This window comes from Bos javanicus, chromosome 16, assembly GCF_032452875.1.
Source record: "Bos javanicus breed banteng chromosome 16, ARS-OSU_banteng_1.0, whole genome shotgun sequence".
In the NCBI taxonomy this organism is placed as follows: Eukaryota; Metazoa; Chordata; class Mammalia; order Artiodactyla; family Bovidae; genus Bos; species Bos javanicus.
In genome coordinates, this window is record NC_083883.1 from 65,306,969 (window position 1) to 65,325,319 (window position 18,351).

Below are 18,351 nucleotides of genomic sequence, written 5' to 3' on the forward strand. Positions count from 1 at the left end.
TCCTGAGGTCGGAAATAAAATCTTAAAATTTAAATAGAGACCTGTAGGGGCTTACTAGGAGGTCTCTCTTTTGAGAGCTTAAAAGTCAGATTGACAGCCATTTTTCTTGAATGGTTTAGGTGCAGTCTCATTGAATAGCAGGGGGTTGGATCAAGTGATCTTTTGAGATTGCTTCCAACTCTGATTCTATTCAAGATATACTCCGTAAATGGGGAGGGAGGGGGGACCTACCTTCATGAGATCTTCTCTAAGTCATTCTCATATAGAAGCTAGTCAATTTTGTAGTCAATTTGGTTCAACCTCAGACACTAATACTGTCTTCAGATATATATTTTTGCATGTGAAGTTCTGGTGGGTGTATGTGGGCAATTGCTAAAATAACACTTTAAAGTATTATTCCAACACTCTGAAGTTAAACATAGTATGAGGCAGATCTATTTTAAACCTTAGCCAGTATTGAAATGTCAGAAGAACATTGTTGGAGTGAAATTTTAGCATAGTTGAGTAAGTATTTCTAAAGCTTTTACAGATAATTAGTATTATCCACATGTAAATCTCAGTGTATCTGTCTTACCAGCAAGTCTTTACCTACTAAGCAGAAACATGTACCAACTTGAGAGGTCCTTAAGTCCTCATTGGAGGACTTAAGATCTGGGTTTAGGAACTGAGATACACGGCTTTTATATCTGTTAAATGTGTGCTGTTTCTTAACAGTATTTAGTTCAGTATAATCCTTAACTGCGTTGCAAGTGTCTTTGAGTAACAAAAAGTCAGTCCCAGTTTAACCTGTTACTAAAATGCAATCCAAATGTTATGAAATTACAACTTAATAGTTATGTATTTCTAAAAGTATGGGTTATTCCTTCACTAAGTGTTTGAGTCCTATTGTATACTCTGCACTTCTCTCACTTCTCTAAGCTCTTAGAGATATAGAGGAGAACAGGACACAGTCTGTACCTTCATGAACTTGCATTATCATTTGCTAGTCCTAGGCTGCTTTCATATGCTATGTTTCTGTACATAAACTAGGAAAAAAATTTTGTTCAGTAGAACATTGCCTTCTAAAATAAATGCCACTGGATTTATAGATACAAGGGATACATTACTATAAATTATACTCATAGAAAAGCACACTTCTTGAAAAACAATATTCTCATGCCAGTCTTAGGTGTTTATGTAAATAGTCAGCTGATCTGTAAAGTTGGATGTAGAAAACGAAAGAAGAGTTTTATAGGAACACTCTGGGAACGAAATAACATTTCAAGATATTCAGAGTAAAGGAAAGAAAAATGGTCGATGCCATTTGAAAAGGAGTAAGCATTCTTGATGTACATACTGGAAAGACAGATGGCAGGATGATAGGGAGAATAGAATTAAAGAGAAATAGAACTGTGTTTTTTCCAATGATAATGTGAAAGATCTTGTTAGAATTATGGAACTTATTCTGGATGTTTCACATTCTTTATGGTGAAAAAAAAAATCTCAGAATAGGCTGGACACAAGCAGCTATAAATTTCTGAGATGGTAGGATCTCTTGTCACTGCTGGTAGAAGTGTAAGTGACATAATCCATTTCCCATCATAAGGCTAGTGGCGGTGAACCCCACTTTCTCCAGAAGTTTGGCCTGGGGAGGGAGGGTATTTGGCCGTGGCTGAAGTGTAAGGTGAAACCAGGGTGTCGTCTCTAATAGCTATCAAGTTTGTCAGGAACTTGTGTTGGAAAACTGTTTTCTGTGGGAGTACTCTACACTACTGCACATATTGAGGTAGCAGGGTGATGAAGTTAAGGCAGCTGAGAGCATGCAGGTGAAGCCTTCCTCACGGGGATGCTCAGCAGATCACTGTGAGCATACACTTCTTAAGTCAAAGAAATGTGGTTGTGAAGGCCGTTGCTTTCCTGATAGAGGAACGTGTCAGTATAATTATTTGTACAAATGCCTGTTCAGTTCAGTTCAGTCACTCAGTCATGTCCAACTCTTTGCGACCCCATGAACCGCAGCACACCAGGCCTCCCTGTCCATCACCAGCTCCCGGAGTCCACCCAAACCCATGTCCATTGAGTTGGTGATGCCATCCAACCATCTCATCCTCTGTCGTCCCCTTCTTCTCCTGTCCTCAATCTTTCCCAACATCAGGGTCTTTTCAAATGAGTTGGCTCTTCGCATCAGGTGGCCTATAATACTTGTTAATGATTGCTTTGGATTATCCTTTACCCTGTGTTTCAGATATGTTTTTGCTATATATCTCATTTATAAATAAATTTCTTTAAATGTGTCAAGCCTTTGAAAGAGTAAACTTTATGACCAAGTTTGGAAGACATTTGTTACATGCCAAGAGTTCAGAAACATGCATTTTGCCTCTTCTTACTTGAAATTTTGATTTTCACTATGTGCACCTATTTTGTCATCATTGGTCCTGGTTTCATATTTTAGTATGTTTCCATCTCTTATAAAATAGCTTCTGATGAATTAAAATGTATAAATTTATTAATAGTCCTCTAAAAAGTTTTTCTCGGATCATATTAAAAAATATAGTTTCTTGCAGTAAAAAGCATTGTTAAAAAAAAACAAAAAAAAAACAGCTCTGTGGTGACTGGGTTAAATCTTTTCAGGGCAGAAAGTCAACATGAGAAACATCAGACTGCATCATATTCAATTAAAATACTCATCTATAAATGTTACCGTTGTGGTTTAAATGCAGACTGCCAGTTTAATTGTGCTGAAGACAGCTTCAGTTCTTGATAATATATTCAGTATTCCTGTCTTCTTTTATAGAGGCTGCTATTCCAGAAAGCTTTCAACTCTCAGCAGTTAGTTCACGTCACTGTCATTAACCTGTTTCAACTTCATCATCTTCGTGACTTTAGCAACGAAACGGAGCAGCATAGTTATAGCCAAGATGAGCAGCTGTGTTGGACACAGTTGCTGGCCCTCTTTAGTGAGTATTAAATCATTTAACTTCCTGTGCCATCTTTTTTGGGAAGCATGAACTTTGACATTTTCATCGTTGCAACAAACCATTAGTAACATGAAAAAGTGTTTATTTCGTAATACTGAATCAGGAGGCCTAAACCCTAAGTTCTCTCCTTTTATCTGCTGACATCCCCTTCATCAACTGTATCTGTGACATTGCTAATGTAGAAAAGAAGATGTCTTTTTAGAAGGAAGCTGTAAGATATTTAAGTGTTAAGTAGCATACAGCCCAAGGCTCGTAGTAATATTTTAATTTGGACTGGTACACAATTTCAAATATTTTATTCTTTGTGCACACATTTTTTCTTTAAGTGTCTTTTCTTGGCATCCTGTGCAAGTGTCCTCTCCAGAACAAGTCTCAGGAGGAATCCTACAATGCCTATCCCCTACCTGCCGTCAAGGTGTCCATGGACTGGCTGAGACTCAGACCCAGGGTGTTTCAGGAGGCAGTGGTGGATGAAAGACAGTAGTAAGTATCTTGGAATTTCCCATTAGCTGTGTGCTTTGTTTGTTTGATATCCACAGATATGTAGAAACTGCCTTCTAACACAATATTGGAACAGTGGAGGACTTGTATTTTCCACCTACTCTCTAGAAATTGAACTGAAGACTTCTTTGTAAGCTTTTCACTTACTTGTTTGAATTCTTCATGGGAGGCACAGTCTTAGATTTCTGACTCGCTGTGTGCTCCCGCATTCCTGCTTGTCATCCTGGGGAAAGGCATTTTTCACATTGCAAAATGAAATAGTTTGTTTCTTATTCATTACAATACACCCCAATTTTCTGTTTAGGAATTGAAGGGAAGAGATTTTTTACTTCTTCCATTCTTTTTTTTAACTAAGCTGTTTGCTGCTGACTTTCAGTAACACCCAGTTTGAGTTATATTTGTTCTAAGCATAGAGAATTGGCTATTATTTGGGCTCTCATGATTTTCCGTGTAATCTCTACTCAGAATATTCCTGACAGTTCTTAGGAATTATTCATTAGACAGTGACAAATGAAAGCTTTCAGTTTACCTTTGGCCATAGGAATAAATGGGCTTCCCTGGTGGCTCATTGGTAAAGAATTCATCTGACAATGCAGGAGCCGCAGTTTCAATCCCTGGTCAGAAAGATCCCCTAGAGAAGGAAATGGCAACCCACTCCAGTATTCTTGCCTGGAAAATCCCATTGTCAGAGGAGCCTGGCAGGTTATAGTCCATGGGTTCACAAAAGAGTCAGACATGACGTAGCCCCTAAACAACAATAGAATAAATACCTGCAGTAAGGCTTTGCAGTGAGTGAGAAGCTTCTCTCCTGCATACTTTGATGGTGGATATTGGGAGAGTCTCTGAAATTTCTACTTTGTGGCTCAGCATCTACGTATTGACCAAGGTCACAACCTGAAAAATGTCCTAGCCACATTCAGGACCCCATGATCCCTCTTACTTTGTGCTTGTCTTACCTCTTCTCCTCTCAAATCTAACTTTAAGTGCCTTCATTTTTGATATTGTCATGAACAGAGTTTAGCAACATAAGCACAGCATACTACACTTCTCTTTTTCATGCCAAGGTAGTAAAGTTATATTTTAGATAGTGTTTTCTTGCACAGAATTTTCATTTCTTAACCAGAAGCTATACCTTTTTCCTTATCATGTGTACTTTAGAACTTGTGTTTGGTTTAGTAAGTTGTATTAGTAATGTTATGGAAAAAGCATTGGTATTTTTATTTAGTTTTTTTTTTTGTTCCTATAGAGTGAGTGATTTTTTAGGCCCATTCTATGCATTCCCATTTCTTTTCTTTTCTTTTTTAGTTTTTTTTCACTGTGCCACATAAGTTGCAGGATCTTCGTTCCCCCACCAGTGATTGAAGCTGGGTCACAGCAGCGACAGCCCCGAGTCCTAACCACTGGGCTGCCAGGGAACTCCCTGTGCATTCTTATCATCGCAAAGGATATTCAACCAGAAGAAATAGCTTTATTTTCAAACTTCTTTCCTTTTTCTTCCGTATCATTTACTCTTCTCCCTTTCTTCTCTCAGATTTATTGGGATCTTTAAATTATGTCCTTGCAGGTATTTTATTTTATCTTAAAGTATGTTATTACTCATTTTCAGCTTGTTTGAGGTATTTCTCTAAAACTGAAGATTTTCCTAATGTGTCAGATACATCAAGGTGTAGTAATCCTCATATCTTTTAAATGAGGGTAAAAACAATTTTCTGAACTTCAAGTAAACTTCAGTTTCTTGCTTTTGACCATTAAAATTTCTAGAACTTGTTTTCTTCTATACTTTTTTGAGAACATGTTCTCTTAGACTGATAAGTACATGAAATAGTGATTTTTTTTTTCTTTGTAGAAAGCAGAGTTAGACTTAAGTAACCCACAGTGGGGTAAAGCAATGTATCATTAGGTCATTTCTTATACTCTTTTTTGTCTGTTTCTTGAGATTTCATATTTGTTGCATAGAGACATTGTTCTAGTCTAGCATGCTTTTTTAGGTTATTAACCTTCCTTTTCAACTGTCTCTTAACTCATTACATCCTCAAAGGCTTGTAGCAGACATTTATTCTTCAATGTTGTTTCCTTATATATTTTTTCTATATTATTCATTTATATATATTTTAAAGTAGCGTATTCCCATATTTTAAAGTGTACAGCTGTCAGCTTCCAGGTTTTTTCTCTGATGTGATGATATGCATCCAATCTCTCTATCCTGGGCAACTCACCCTGGGCTTTTTAAATTTTTTTAAAGCCACACTCTTTTACCAACATGGTGGTTACATATTTCTAGAAAATCTTAATATTATCTTAAGTAGATTGTAATTATTTTTAATATTTTAACTAAGTATTAAGAATATTTTTTTAATATTTTGCAAACTTTGGCAAAGGTTTTGTGTTAGGAGACAGAGGTAAGGACATTGTAACAATGTGAACTTTTTTATATCATAAAGAAAAAGGCATATTCATCACTTTTAATGTGATATGACTATGATGTAACCACATCCCCTGTCACAGATTAAGAACTAGTAATGGGTTCCATAACTGATAATGTATGTGAAAAATATAAAAACATAATGTGCTATTTCTCTGGTCAAAGGTTTCTCAGTAAATATCCATTTTCAGTGAATAAAACTGACAAGTCAGTTTTTCTGATTGTTAAATTAGGAACCTGGGGACCAATCTGCAGTAGTAGGTCTCTGTTATAGAAGTTTGGCCCTTCTGGTGTATCTTATCTAGACACATTTGTAATTATATTTTAGGAAATCATAACAGCATTTAAAATGATAAACCAAGAGAAAAATACATAGTCTAGGTCCTGTTGGTAACATTTTTATGGCTTATTAGCATTCTGGTTTCTCATGCAAAAATAAAGTCTGAACTATCTGTTTAATTTACAGCATTTGGCCGTGGCTAATTTCTCTTCTGAACAGTTTCCATCCCCATGAAGAAGATCTTTCAAGTACTAATGGTAAGAGCTCCCTTAACCTTGTGTTGCTGACATTGTTCTCTGTCACTACCAGTGGGCTTAGTGAAAGTGAAAGCTGCTCAGTTGTGTCCGACTGTTTGCGACCCCGTGGACTATGCAGTCCTTGGAATTCTCCAGGCCAGAGTATTGGAGTGGTAGCCTTTCCCCTTCTCCAGGGAATCTTTCCAACCCAGAGATTGAACTTAGGTCTCCCACATTGCAGGCGGATTCTTTACCAGCTGAGCCACAAAGGAAGTAAATAGTGGGCTTAAGGCCAGAGAAAAACAAGGTTTTGTTCTTAAGTGTTTGACTTTAAATTCAGTATCTCAGAGGAGACTTTGTGCTTTGCATTGGTTAAGTGGGTGGAAATAGAGATAATAATCCTCTTGTAATTCTCTCAGCTTATTCTCCTGTTCTGCTTCATTTGAATAGGAGTCCAGAGAGTAGTGTTTTCAGATTCTTTCCATCTTCCCTTCTTCCTCATTCTTAATAGTTATTTTTTGGGGGAACTAAAGTGAACAACATTACTCTGTCAAAATAATACTTGCTTATCAGGACATTTGGGACATACAAACATAAAGAACACAAGTCCCCCTTAGTTCTCTCGTACAGAAATACTCTCTGTACTATTCACGATACTCTTTCTTTGAGGCTTTTACTTCTTTGTACATACATACACATACCTGCATGTGATTGATATCATATCATTAAAGTTATGTGATATAGTCCACAAGAATCTGCCTGCAATACAGGAAACCCGGGTTTGATCCCTGGGTCTGGAAGATCCCCTGGAGAAGGAAATGGCAACCCACCCTGGTATTCTTGCCTGGAGAATTCCATGGACAGAGGAGTCTGGGCTACAGTCCATGGGGAGTGGACACGACTAAGCCACACACATACACACACACACACACACACACACACACGCTTTATAAGTTTAACGAGATACTGTTAGAATTTTTCTTTGTCATTTAAACATTTTGGAACGTGATTTTTAAAGGCTGCTTAATAGTCCATCCTATTGGCTGTGCCATAATTTATTTAATCATTATCCATTTGCTTAAAACTTTGCCCCATTATAAGTAGCACTGCATTGACCAAACTGTAATTGACTCCTTTCTGATTATTTTTCTTCTATTAGATCAGTGCCCCTCAAGCATCATATTTGCAAATGAATCACTTGGGATCTTGTTAAAATGCAGTTTATGATTCCGTAGGTTTGGGATAATGCCCAAGATTCTGTATTTCTTACAAGCTCCTGGGTGATGTAATGTTGATATTCAGTGCTTTGAGTTAACAAGGAGATAATCTAAACATTGTGATTAATGGATCAAGCTATGAATTTTTAAGGCTGCTAGGGGAAAAAATAGTCCATCGTACCCATCCTCCTCAGCCTTGAGTCTTGGGCAATGTCACGGGCTCAGAGGCCACAGGTAGGGGCTTCACGGGTAAGTTATTTTATCACAGTAACTATAAAGAGGAACAGAGAACTATGAGCATTAATCTTTCTTTCTGTCTAGAAAATATTCTTTTTTTAATATAGGAAGCAATATCCTGCTGAACAATAATATTTTAATTAAAATGTTTACAAGTCTTGATTTCTGCCGTTCTCTAGCAACACCACTTCCAGAGGAGTTTGAGTTACAAGGATTCTTGGCTTTGAGACCTTCTTTCAGGTAGGTGGCCTTTGTCACTGTTTACCTAGAGTATAAAAAAGCTTCCTAATGTACTTCCCTACTTAAAAGTTCTCTCCTTAGTCCATTTTTACTCTGCTTCTGCAGTTATAAAGTATAGATTTTATGATGTCCCATTACTAGTACAGAAAACTTCAATTTACACATCCCCAGTTGTTAAAGTATCTTTTTTATCTCAATGTCCAAAAGCTTAGTTTTTCAGCCATATTTCCTGCGACTTTCACCCCTTTCCCCCTCCAGTAGCTACACGTTATACATAAACTGTGACCTGTACTGGAATAGCTCTGTATTTTTATTCCTCCAAAACTTTGTTCATGCTGTGCCTGAAAAGTTCACATTCCTCTTTCATCCTTCCCTTACTTACTAATCTGTAAGCTCTTAACCATACCTGTCCAGGGTCCAGGTCAGGTATCACTTATTTTGTGAACCTTTTCAAAGCTTATCAGAAGACAGTAATGTTTCTTTTATAATGCTTCTCTTATTCTTTGCTTAGCTTTTATCTCTTCGGATTAAATCATAATTATTTGTTCCTTAAGGTCAGGAGACTATTTATCGTTGTATCCTCAGTTTCTGGCCTACTGCCTGGAAGTTCTTAGATGCTGCTGCTTTTTTTTTTTTTTTTTTAAGATAGCTTAAAGAGAAATTTGAAAAACCCTTACTTTTTAGGTTGACTTACTTTTCTAATGTCAGTGAGTTTTTTGCTCTGTACACTTTATGGTATGTGTTCATTTTTTTCTGATTTAGATTGGGCCACCTTGAAATGAATAGATAATACTATCTGTTAGAATAGATACCTCAGAGACTCTAGCATTGCCATGGTTGTTTGAAGTAAGTTACTTACAATGTGAGCTTACTGTTAAATAAAAACTTTATTTATATTTTAAAAAAAAGTCATTCCTAATAAAACATTGTGATTTATTTCAACTCCTCCATGAGAAAGTGAAATATAAATAAAAATCTCACATTAATATTGCTTTGTTTCATGGTATTTACAGTCTTTAAGAGTATGAATAAGTTCAAGCAAATGCAGCTAATTACAGCAAATAGCTAACCTGTATGGAAAAATCTGAAGCCATTGCAGTTCGTTAGGTTTAATTTTCTATAATTTGCTTATGTCAATTTTAGGAACTTGGATTTTTCCAAAGGTCACCAGGGTATTACAGGAGACAAAGAGGGTCAGCAACGACAAATACGACAGCAGCGTTTGATCTCTATAGGCAAATGGATTGCAGATAATCAGCCAAGGTATTCCTCATCAGATACATACACACACCCCATATGAGTTTTACACTTTGGTATAAAGCTATTGATTGTAAACTCTTAAGTCAAAAGGTTGGGAACACAGCATCGGATTATGACCCTAGTGATCTTTAGAATCTCTTTAATCTCTGTCTTCTCATTACCCTGCCTCTTTTAGAGGAATTGGCCTTGTCTCCCCTATTTATTACGAGATGCTTCTCCAATTTATGAACATCCGTATAAATCTTAACTAAATTGTATGTTCACAGTCACGGTGATTTGTGTTGACAAGGGCATGCATGGTGGTCAGTTTCAGTCAAGACGGACCAGGATGATGCTTGTGCATCTCTGAGCTTCAGTTTTCACACGTATAAAATAGGAACGTCAAGGGCCCATTCTGGTGTCTTGTGCTTAAAACACGCTGAGCAGATGTAACTGTACTTACTAGAAAAATGGTAAAAGGGCCTAGGCGTGTGTTGTGGCGATGTGTGGTAGCATAATGAGAATGTGAGTTTCTACAGAACTGCTGTTTATGTTCCCCAAGTCCATGCTATTGCATCCTGCTGTTTCCCACATTTTAAGGCTGTGGGACCCATACAAAGTTCAGCTGTTAACTGTTTTTGATTTATGTGTTTCATATATGGATTTATTTTTACTTTTTTAGGCTGATTCAGTGTGAAAATGAGGTAGGGAAATTGTTGTTTATCACAGAAATCCCAGAGTTAATACTGGAAGACCCCAGTGAAGCCAAAGAGAACCTCATTCTGCAAGACACAACCATCATAGAGTCCCTGGCAGCTGACGGGAACCCAGGACTGAAATCAGTGCTATCTACAGGCCGGAATCTAAGCAACAACTGCGACCCAGGAGAGAAACCAGTGGTCACCTTCAAAGAGAACATGAAGCCACGAGAAGTGAGCAGAGACCAAGGAAGAAGTTTTCCTCCCAAAGAGGTGAGGAGGGACTATAGCAAAGGAGTAGCTGTAACTGAGAATGATGGAAAGAAGGACAACAACAAGAGGAGAACAGAAACCAAGAAATGCACCTTAGAAAAGTTACAGGAAACAGGGAAGCAGGGTGTGGCAGTGCAGGTAAGCTGCGTTTGAACTGTAAAGCAGGTAGAGGAAGGCTCACACAAAAGGCAAGCGTTCCATTCGCTCCTAGACCCTTGAGAATTGGCTATTCTGGAAGCTTCCGTGCACTCTAAGAAGGCTGCATAGTAAGGTAATGTGAAGAACCATGGTAGATCTGTACTCTTGTCAGTTCACAGAAGTTGTAATGTGAGTGAAAAAATCCTAACCTGATTGGACATCTCTGTCAGTTCTCTCCAGTTTAAGTAGTAGGAAATGAGCCCAGTTGCAGAGCTCTCGATTTCATAAATAATTACATTTTCTTTGGGAGCTATAACTGCGATTTTTTAAAAATTTGAGATCTTTATAGATCCCACATAGTTGAGTATGTTGAGGCTTACACAGTGGTGTTTCGTGGGGTTTTGTGTTTTTTTTTCCCCCCAGATTCACTATACAAAATGAAACACATTTTTGGAAAAAGATTTTCCTTGACATTTCTATCTGCCCCAGCCAGTAGCATTGTATAACCTCAGTGTTATCCTGACTCATGAGAATTTGTAAAGCAAGAATCCAAGTCTCCTGCTGGGGAAAGATAAACACTACTCAGTTATTAGTGACTTGTTTATATATATATATATATATATGTATGTATCTTTCCAAAGAGATACAGATGATTTCATATAAACAGAAAAAGGTCTTTACTCTGTGCTGGTCTTATTAATACCACCAGTGTTTGTAGCCATTTGATTCATTGAACACATTTTGGCAAATATATTTGTTTACAGTAGGCATGAGGAATCTTACATTTTTGAAAGCTGCTTTCAGATAAACAGTATCTACAGTGTATTTCCCTTACAAGGTTTTTTGGGGAAAGAGCATAATAGTTCCATTTTAATACTAGTAGTAGGGGGAGAAACAGAGAAAGAACATGGTAGAAATTGAGGAAAGGCACAGAGAGAGAGAGGCGCTGGGGAAAGGCAAGGGACAAACGCCGAAAGAGCTGTAAAGCCAGAGGTCAGCGTTTTAGGGTAAAGAGCTCAGCTGTTTCCTGCCTGCTCTGCCTTCATCCTCTGCAACTGCCTCCCAGAAAGGTCCAGGAAAATGAAATCTTCTTCCAGTCTCTCATCCCTTTTAAATCTGAGTATCTGTGATTAAAGAAAGCCTGACAATAATCAGTGTATCACCACCCTCTGTACCTCATCCTAAGTTTTCTATTAAATGCTGCCAGTTTTCCTCATTTTATTCATGTTTATATTACTTGAGCAATGCATATGGCATCTGCTTCTCTGGCACCACGTGTAGAATCTCAGGCCTGATTTTTTTATTGCTGAAAGTATCCTCATTTATTCTGGGGGTGGTAGGGTTGCAGGGTGGATGCTTGACTGATACCTTTAAAGCCTCCCAGATGAAGTTACACTGAGGGCCAAAGTGTCTCATCTGTGAGCTAGTGGTCATTATCAATTCATGTATGTTCTTAATGAATTAGAGAATACAGGGCCCTGGGGCCGATAACATTGGCTTAAGATAATAGGCAACTGTTTCAACCTGTTGGCATTGGGTGTCTCATTTATAAAAGAAATCAGTTCTCAGTCCTCTTCCATATTTCGTACTTCTGTGATTTTGTGAAAGCAGAATAACTATACAAGTAAAACTAAGCCCTTAACAGCTTTTTGAGGTATTTAAGTAATTTGATGTTCCCATTTTTAATTTAGGTGAAGTGAATAAGCATGTACTTTACTTTTTTTTTTAACATAGGCTTTTAAATCCTTTGTTAGAGTAGGTGCTGCTTTCTGTCTCATTTGAGTTTCAGATTATTATAGGTAGTCTTGCTTCTGGTTGGTCATAGGTAAAATCTCAGACAGAGTTAAGAAAGACTCCAGTGTCTGAAGCCAGGAAAACACCTGTAACTCAAACCCCAAGTCAAGCAAGTAACTCCCAGTTCATCCCCATTCATCACCCTGGAGCCTTCCCTCCTCTTCCCAGCCGGCCAGGTAAATACATGTTTTGCAATGTCTTCTGCTGAATTCCGTCTGTGTAGGAGTTTCTGTTCACCTGCTGAGAAATTCTAGACTCTGCGGGACATGACTAAATCCTTAATATCAAAAGGTATAAGGAGTTCTCTTTCCCCTAAGGTTTCAATGATTTTTGAGCCATTTGCCTGTAGTTTATGCGCAAGTGCGTGCTCGTTGTTACGTAGGAGTGCCTGTCATTAAACATGGCATCCGAGAAACCTTTAGGACACTCCAGTTGCCTCAGTGGATAGAAGTAGCAGGCAGTAATCTGTATTTAATTCTTGAAATCGGGTTAAAGGTTGACACTTGCATCTTACTTGATGCTTGATACCTGTCTTTCGTGATTTATTAGAAAACCTCTTCTCCACCCCAGCCCCAGATGACTAATTTTTGTCTTTCGTTTGCTAAGTTTCCTTAGAACTAAAACGATGTTCTTCTGTTTTGAAGGGTTCCCGCCCCCAACATATGTTATCCCCCCTCCTGTGGCATTTTCTATGGGCTCAGGTTACACCTTCCCAGCTGGTGTTTCTGTCCCAGGAACCTTTCTTCAGCCTACAGCTCACTCTCCACCAGGAAACCAGGTGCAAGCTGGGAAACAGTCCCACATTCCTTACAGCCAGCAACGGCCCTCCGGACCAGGGCCAGTGACCCAGGGACCTCAGCAGCCTCAGCCACCTTCCCAGCAGCCCCTCCCACCTCTGCCAGCTCCGCCAGCAGCACAGACTGCAGGCCAGCTGCAGGTTCAAGCTCTAGCTCAGCAGCAACAGTCCCCTACAAAAGCTGTGCCGGCTTTGGGGAAAAGTCCTCCTCACCACTCTGGATTCCAGCAGGTGAGTTAGTTGTGTGTGCTTCCAGCTGAGGTGAGGAGAGGAGCACCTGGAATCATTCAGTGTCAAGTTCATTCAAAGTACTAGTTAATCCACCTCCCTCAGTCAAATAGAGAGCTAATGGGAAGTTGCTTTATGACACAGGGAGCTCAACCTGGGGAGGGTGGAACGGGGTGGGCAGGTAGGATGGGGTGGGGCAGGGGTGGGATGTGGGAGGGAGGGGCTGTATGTGTACCTGTGGCTGATTCAGGTTGTTGTATGGCAGAAAGCATACGACATTGTAATGCAGTTATCCTCCAATTTAAAAAACAAAAGCATTCAGCTACTTTTTTCTTAGACTTGTAATGATTATGGGAACACAGCAGTCTTTGCTGTTGAGGAAAGTTCAGTTGTTCTTTTTACTTTTGTAAAGGAGAATAGATATTACCTACCATACTTTCCTGCTACTGCTTGTTGGCTTTATAGAAAGGGATTTTCTGTAAATAATTTCCCATATTTAAACCTGAACTACAGAAGGGAAACAGAATCGTGCTCTTGATGAGATGTTAAGAGAACTGTGACACCAGTCTTAAGTATCATCATCCTGCAGCACTTGAAGCAGAAGGGGAAATGGATGCATGCCCACCCACCCACACTCACAGCCTCATTTATTAAACCTCTTAATAATGGAATTGAAAGAGAATATGAACTCAGTGCCCTTAATCTATTCCCAGAAAGCTCTGCTTATTGAAAAACTTAAAGAGCAAAGAACCCTGCATGACCCGGAGTTTTGTTGGTGGTAAAATCTCTCAAGTTCTCTCTGTGAGTCCTGAGTGAAGTAACATTGCATTTTTATCCTCATCTTGGTGAACCAGGCATCTCTTTTTTTAGTATCAACAGGCAGATGCCTCCAAACAGCTGTGGAATCCCCCTCAGGTTCAAGGCCCATTAGGGAAAATCATGCCTGTGAAACAGCCCTACTACCTTCAAACCCAAGACCCCATAAAACTGTTTGAGCCGTCGTTGCAACCTCCTGTAAGGCAGCAGCAGCCTCTCGAGAAAACAATGAAGCCTTTCCCCATGGAGCCATATAACCATAACCCCTCAGAAGTCAAGATCCCGGAGTTCTACTGGGATTCTTCCTACAGCGCTGCAGATAACAGAGCTGTGATGGCACAGCAAGCCAGTGTGGACCGCAGGGGCAAACGGTCCCCGGGAGTCTTCCGTCCAGAGCAGGACCCTGTGCCCAGGATGCCATTTGAGGTGCGTGTCCTTCCCTGTCACCAGGCACTTCAGAGATCTCAGGTGGATGTTTAAAGGTCCCTCTGATTTCGTTAGTGCTACAGACCGCCACTGAGTGAGTGGGTACAGCTCTTGGCGCCCTCTTCACACCACGTAGATTTGGGGAAACTGAAGAACGCCGTTCCTGACGTTGAACTGTGACGGTCTGGCAGAGAGGACCATGTGCAGGAATCTCTAAGGCAGCGCATTAGAGAATTCTGAGACAAAGCTCCTCTCAGTTGGGCTGAATCCTCTAAGTTTAAAAGTAGATTTACTGCATATTTAAGCAAGTGGCTTTCTGAGAGGAACAAATTTAGCCTGTCACCTTTGATGGTGGAGTTCCCTGTCTTTGCCCTTTTTACTCATGAGAAACAGGTGTGTGTTGGTACCTTTTAAAAAAAAAAGCTGTTTCTCCGTTAGCCCAAGATACGCTCGTCTCTTCGCTGCCTTGCGTCATTGCGCTGGCTGTCCACTAGCCTTTTGTGTTCTGCTCTGCTGGCCACTGTCTTTGCCTCTTTCTGCTGTCTTGATATTTCCTTCTCATTGTCCTTGTGTCACCTTGCTTCGGTGTTTGGAAGCCTTTTCCTCTTTGCATAGCGCTGTCTTCTGTTCCTTACAGCTTCCTCCTTGACTTTACCTGCCTTCATCCCCCTAATGATGCGACTACTCCGCTGTGCTTTTGTCATCCCACATTGCATCTCACTGTGATCCTTTCTGTCACTAGGACCCCAAAGGCTCCCCTCTGCTTCCTCCGGACCTGTTAAAGAGTCTGGCTGCCTTGGAGGAAGAGGAAGAGCTGATTTTTTCTAACCCTCCTGATCTTTACCCAGCTCTGCTGGGGCCTCTCGCCTCTCTTCCTGGACGAAGCCTCTTTGTATGTATTTGATGTAATTCTTTTTCTTGCTGTAACCCCTGCCTTTTCTTCTGAGATTTTGTAGTAGAATAGGTAGTTTCATCTTTCTAGGGCTTTCCTTTTTTTACCAGAATTTTAAAGCTTATGTCCTGATTGCCCAAACTAAGATTCACATGACAGTAAAATGTGGTAAAACTTTTCTGTCCCATAGTTTCCTCAAATCTTGTAGCTTTGTAATATATGTTATCCAGAGAGCATCCTGCAGGGCTGGGCACACACAGGATGTAATGCTGGGAAATTAACCTCCTTTTCAGGTGTCATTTCCACCTGGACCCAGGAATTTTAGGTGTCATTTAATCTTGCTTAGGAACAGTGAGATTTTTCCTCATGTATTCAAAATATGAAATGAAATAAAGTTCCAGATGTTTTACTGAATAAAAATATTCTAGATTGATTTTACTGAACAGTAAGTGGTTCTTTTCTGTTTGGTTAACTAAGAGCCCTGATCTAAATTCAGAGCCAGATTTGTAATATGAAGAGGACTCTATTTAAAAACATGATTGGAGTACCATCAATGAGTGAGCACAGAGATAAGGTCTCAGAATTGATTAGTAGTATCTTTTAAAAATAATCTTCTGTATCCCAGTCTGCATTTCAAAGGATGCCATTATTTACATGTTTTACTGAGGTTGGGAACTGCAAGAAAGAAGTATGCTAGGAGGTTTTTTCCCCCCTCCCTGATCTTAATAAAGTGTGAAACATTTTTGAGTTCCACTTTCTTGCTGTTTCTTTCCCATAAACACAAGGTAAGAGAACGTTCACAGGACTAAAGTGCACTGATTTTAGTGTTAGAAATAAAAGCTTAATGGCTCTCCTGACAGAAACTGCCATCTCTGGCACTTGAAGTTCCCTTAAGAATTTTTCTGAGTGAGTGGCCACACAGACCTCCCACTCCCCGCCCTCCCCAAATGAGCAGGAATAAAAGATCCGCTGGACACCGAGATGGTAGTAGTGTGGTGACAGCGCCTAGAGGTCGTGGAGAGCCCAGCTGCTAAACTGCTGATTCTACCTGTTTGCCTTTCTTGCTGTTTTTGTGGGTTTGTTTTGTTTTTTTTTTTTGCTGGGTGGCTTAAGGGCCTACGGGCAGAGCGCCTTTCTGTTCACTTGTTTCCTAATCCCTTAATTCTTGTTGTGCTTACCTTCTCCGCTGGAAATGACCCTAATGATGAAACAAGGAGGGGGGTGCTTTTAGTGGGGTTTTGTCATGTTAAAAAAAAAACAACCTTAACTATAGCCCTTCCTGTATTTAACATCATTAATGATGTCATGTGTGTGACAGTGCCTTCATGTAGCAAGTGTTTAATAAATGCTTTGTTGACCAACAGTTCAGTGATAGTGAGCATCAGAGATTCAGCTTTTTTTTTTTTTTTTAATCAGTGAGTTTCTTAAGGACCAATAAATGTAAACTTGACTTTAGCAAGTGTTTGAATACGTACCACAGATAGAGTTGCTTAGGAACCATGCTAACAAAACCAGTTGTCAAATGGATCTAAAGGCTTTTTTAAAGTCATTAATGTCCGTTTTTTAAGATTCTAGCAAGGGGGCAACAAATTAGGAAGAAAACAGTGTTTGATCAGCTCAGTGTCTTGTTTTGAGAGTATTTTAAATGCAGCTAGTGACAGGGATTCCTGAGGTTCTTACCCAGTGAATACTCAGTACTGCCAGTTTCCGGGGTCCCTGCCAGGATTTCTGTGCTTAAGTTAGAAGCACTGATCAGGAGGGTTCTGTCTGACTCACCTGTGACGACTGGCCCTTAGTGGGACCATGGTATTAATAAAAATTAATCCAAATTGAATTGATACTTTCTAAGCTTTAATTTGTACAAGAGAGGTGAATACAGATATTCTTAAATTGTGGTCTTTTATTTTGCTTGTATGGTATTTTAAAATTAGTACTAAGAAAATGGAAAGCATAATTTAACTATCTTTTGTTTTCCCTCTGGGACTATGAAGAAATCCTTACTGGAGAAGCCCTCAGAGCTCATGTCACATTCATCCTCTTTCCTGTCCCTCACCGGATTCTCCCTCAATCAGGTGCGTAAACAGTGAGGCATCCTGCTGTGGGCTAGCGTTTTCTTTTCCAGTCTATCTCAATACATCTGTTTTTCTCTTTCCTTTCTCTTCCATATATTGGTGTTTTCCAGGTATCTGATTTTACCACCTCCACCTCCCCCTCACCCCGCCCCCTGCCCCGCTTTGATTAGGGTATACTGGAGACTTTTGTAAGTTTGAATTGTTTGACTTCTCATTAATAATAAAATCTTTGGGGCTCTCTTGTTCAGCCAAGTAAATTATTCGTACTTTTTAACCTGGGCGGTTTACATAGAGCAGGATAAAGGGTGAGGGAAAGTAAAAAGCAAATGAATAAAAACAGGAAAACTGAAAGAAACATAGACAAACTTCAAAAGTTTGTCTTGCAAAGAAAGTCTGAAGATCCATCAAGCATCCACGTGCATGAACACTACATTTTCTTTCATTGGAGTGAGTCTGTTCACTCGGTGGTCATTGTCTTTCAGGAACGATACCCAAATAACAGTGTGTTCAATGAGGTATACGGGAAGAACCTGACAACCAGCTCCAAAGCAGAACTTAATCCCTCAATGGCTCCCCAGGAAACATCACTGTATTCGCTTTTTGAAGGGACTCCATGGTCTCCATCTCTTCCTGCCAGTTCAGGTATCGACTAGTCTTTACATTATAGACTTTGCATTATTAGCCGTACACTCAAAAGATAGTGTGGTTTGATAATTTTATGTATTTGGTGGGTTTTGTCTGTTACTATGATTTTTATTGTTGTTGTCGTTTGTATTTGTTTTTAAAGTAACTTCTGAAGGAAAATGGGGTGTAAAAAAGCCTGGTGAGCTGGTTCACATAATAAATGCCATTTAAAAAAGCTGTTTTACATTCTCAGTAATGAGCACAG

At 39.5% G+C, this 18,351-nt stretch overlaps 1 protein-coding gene across 12 annotated transcripts in view; it reads left to right on the plus strand.

The window, feature by feature from the left end:
* SMG7 (SMG7 nonsense mediated mRNA decay factor) overlaps positions 1-18,351 on the plus strand; it is an 85,995-nt gene that overhangs the window by 63,750 nt on the left and 3,894 nt on the right. For 2 of the 12 annotated variants that reach the window (XM_061383422.1, XM_061383423.1), the window contains 12 exons: positions 2,774-2,936; positions 3,284-3,440; positions 6,347-6,417; positions 8,030-8,090; positions 9,234-9,353; positions 10,012-10,438; positions 12,264-12,408; positions 12,877-13,259; positions 14,127-14,498; positions 15,241-15,390; positions 17,382-17,462; positions 17,945-18,104. In XM_061383422.1, the coding sequence (XP_061239406.1) occupies positions 2,774-2,936; positions 3,284-3,440; positions 6,347-6,417; positions 8,030-8,090; positions 9,234-9,353; positions 10,012-10,438; positions 12,264-12,408; positions 12,877-13,259; positions 14,127-14,498; positions 15,241-15,390; positions 17,382-17,462; positions 17,945-18,104 (2,290 nt within the window). The remainder of the gene's footprint in view (positions 1-2,773; positions 2,937-3,283; positions 3,441-6,346; positions 6,418-8,029; positions 8,091-9,233; positions 9,354-10,011; positions 10,439-12,263; positions 12,409-12,876; positions 13,260-14,126; positions 14,499-15,240; positions 15,391-17,381; positions 17,463-17,944; positions 18,105-18,351) is intronic. The other 10 variants (XM_061383424.1, XM_061383428.1, XM_061383425.1 and 7 more) reach the window with 6 other exon arrangements.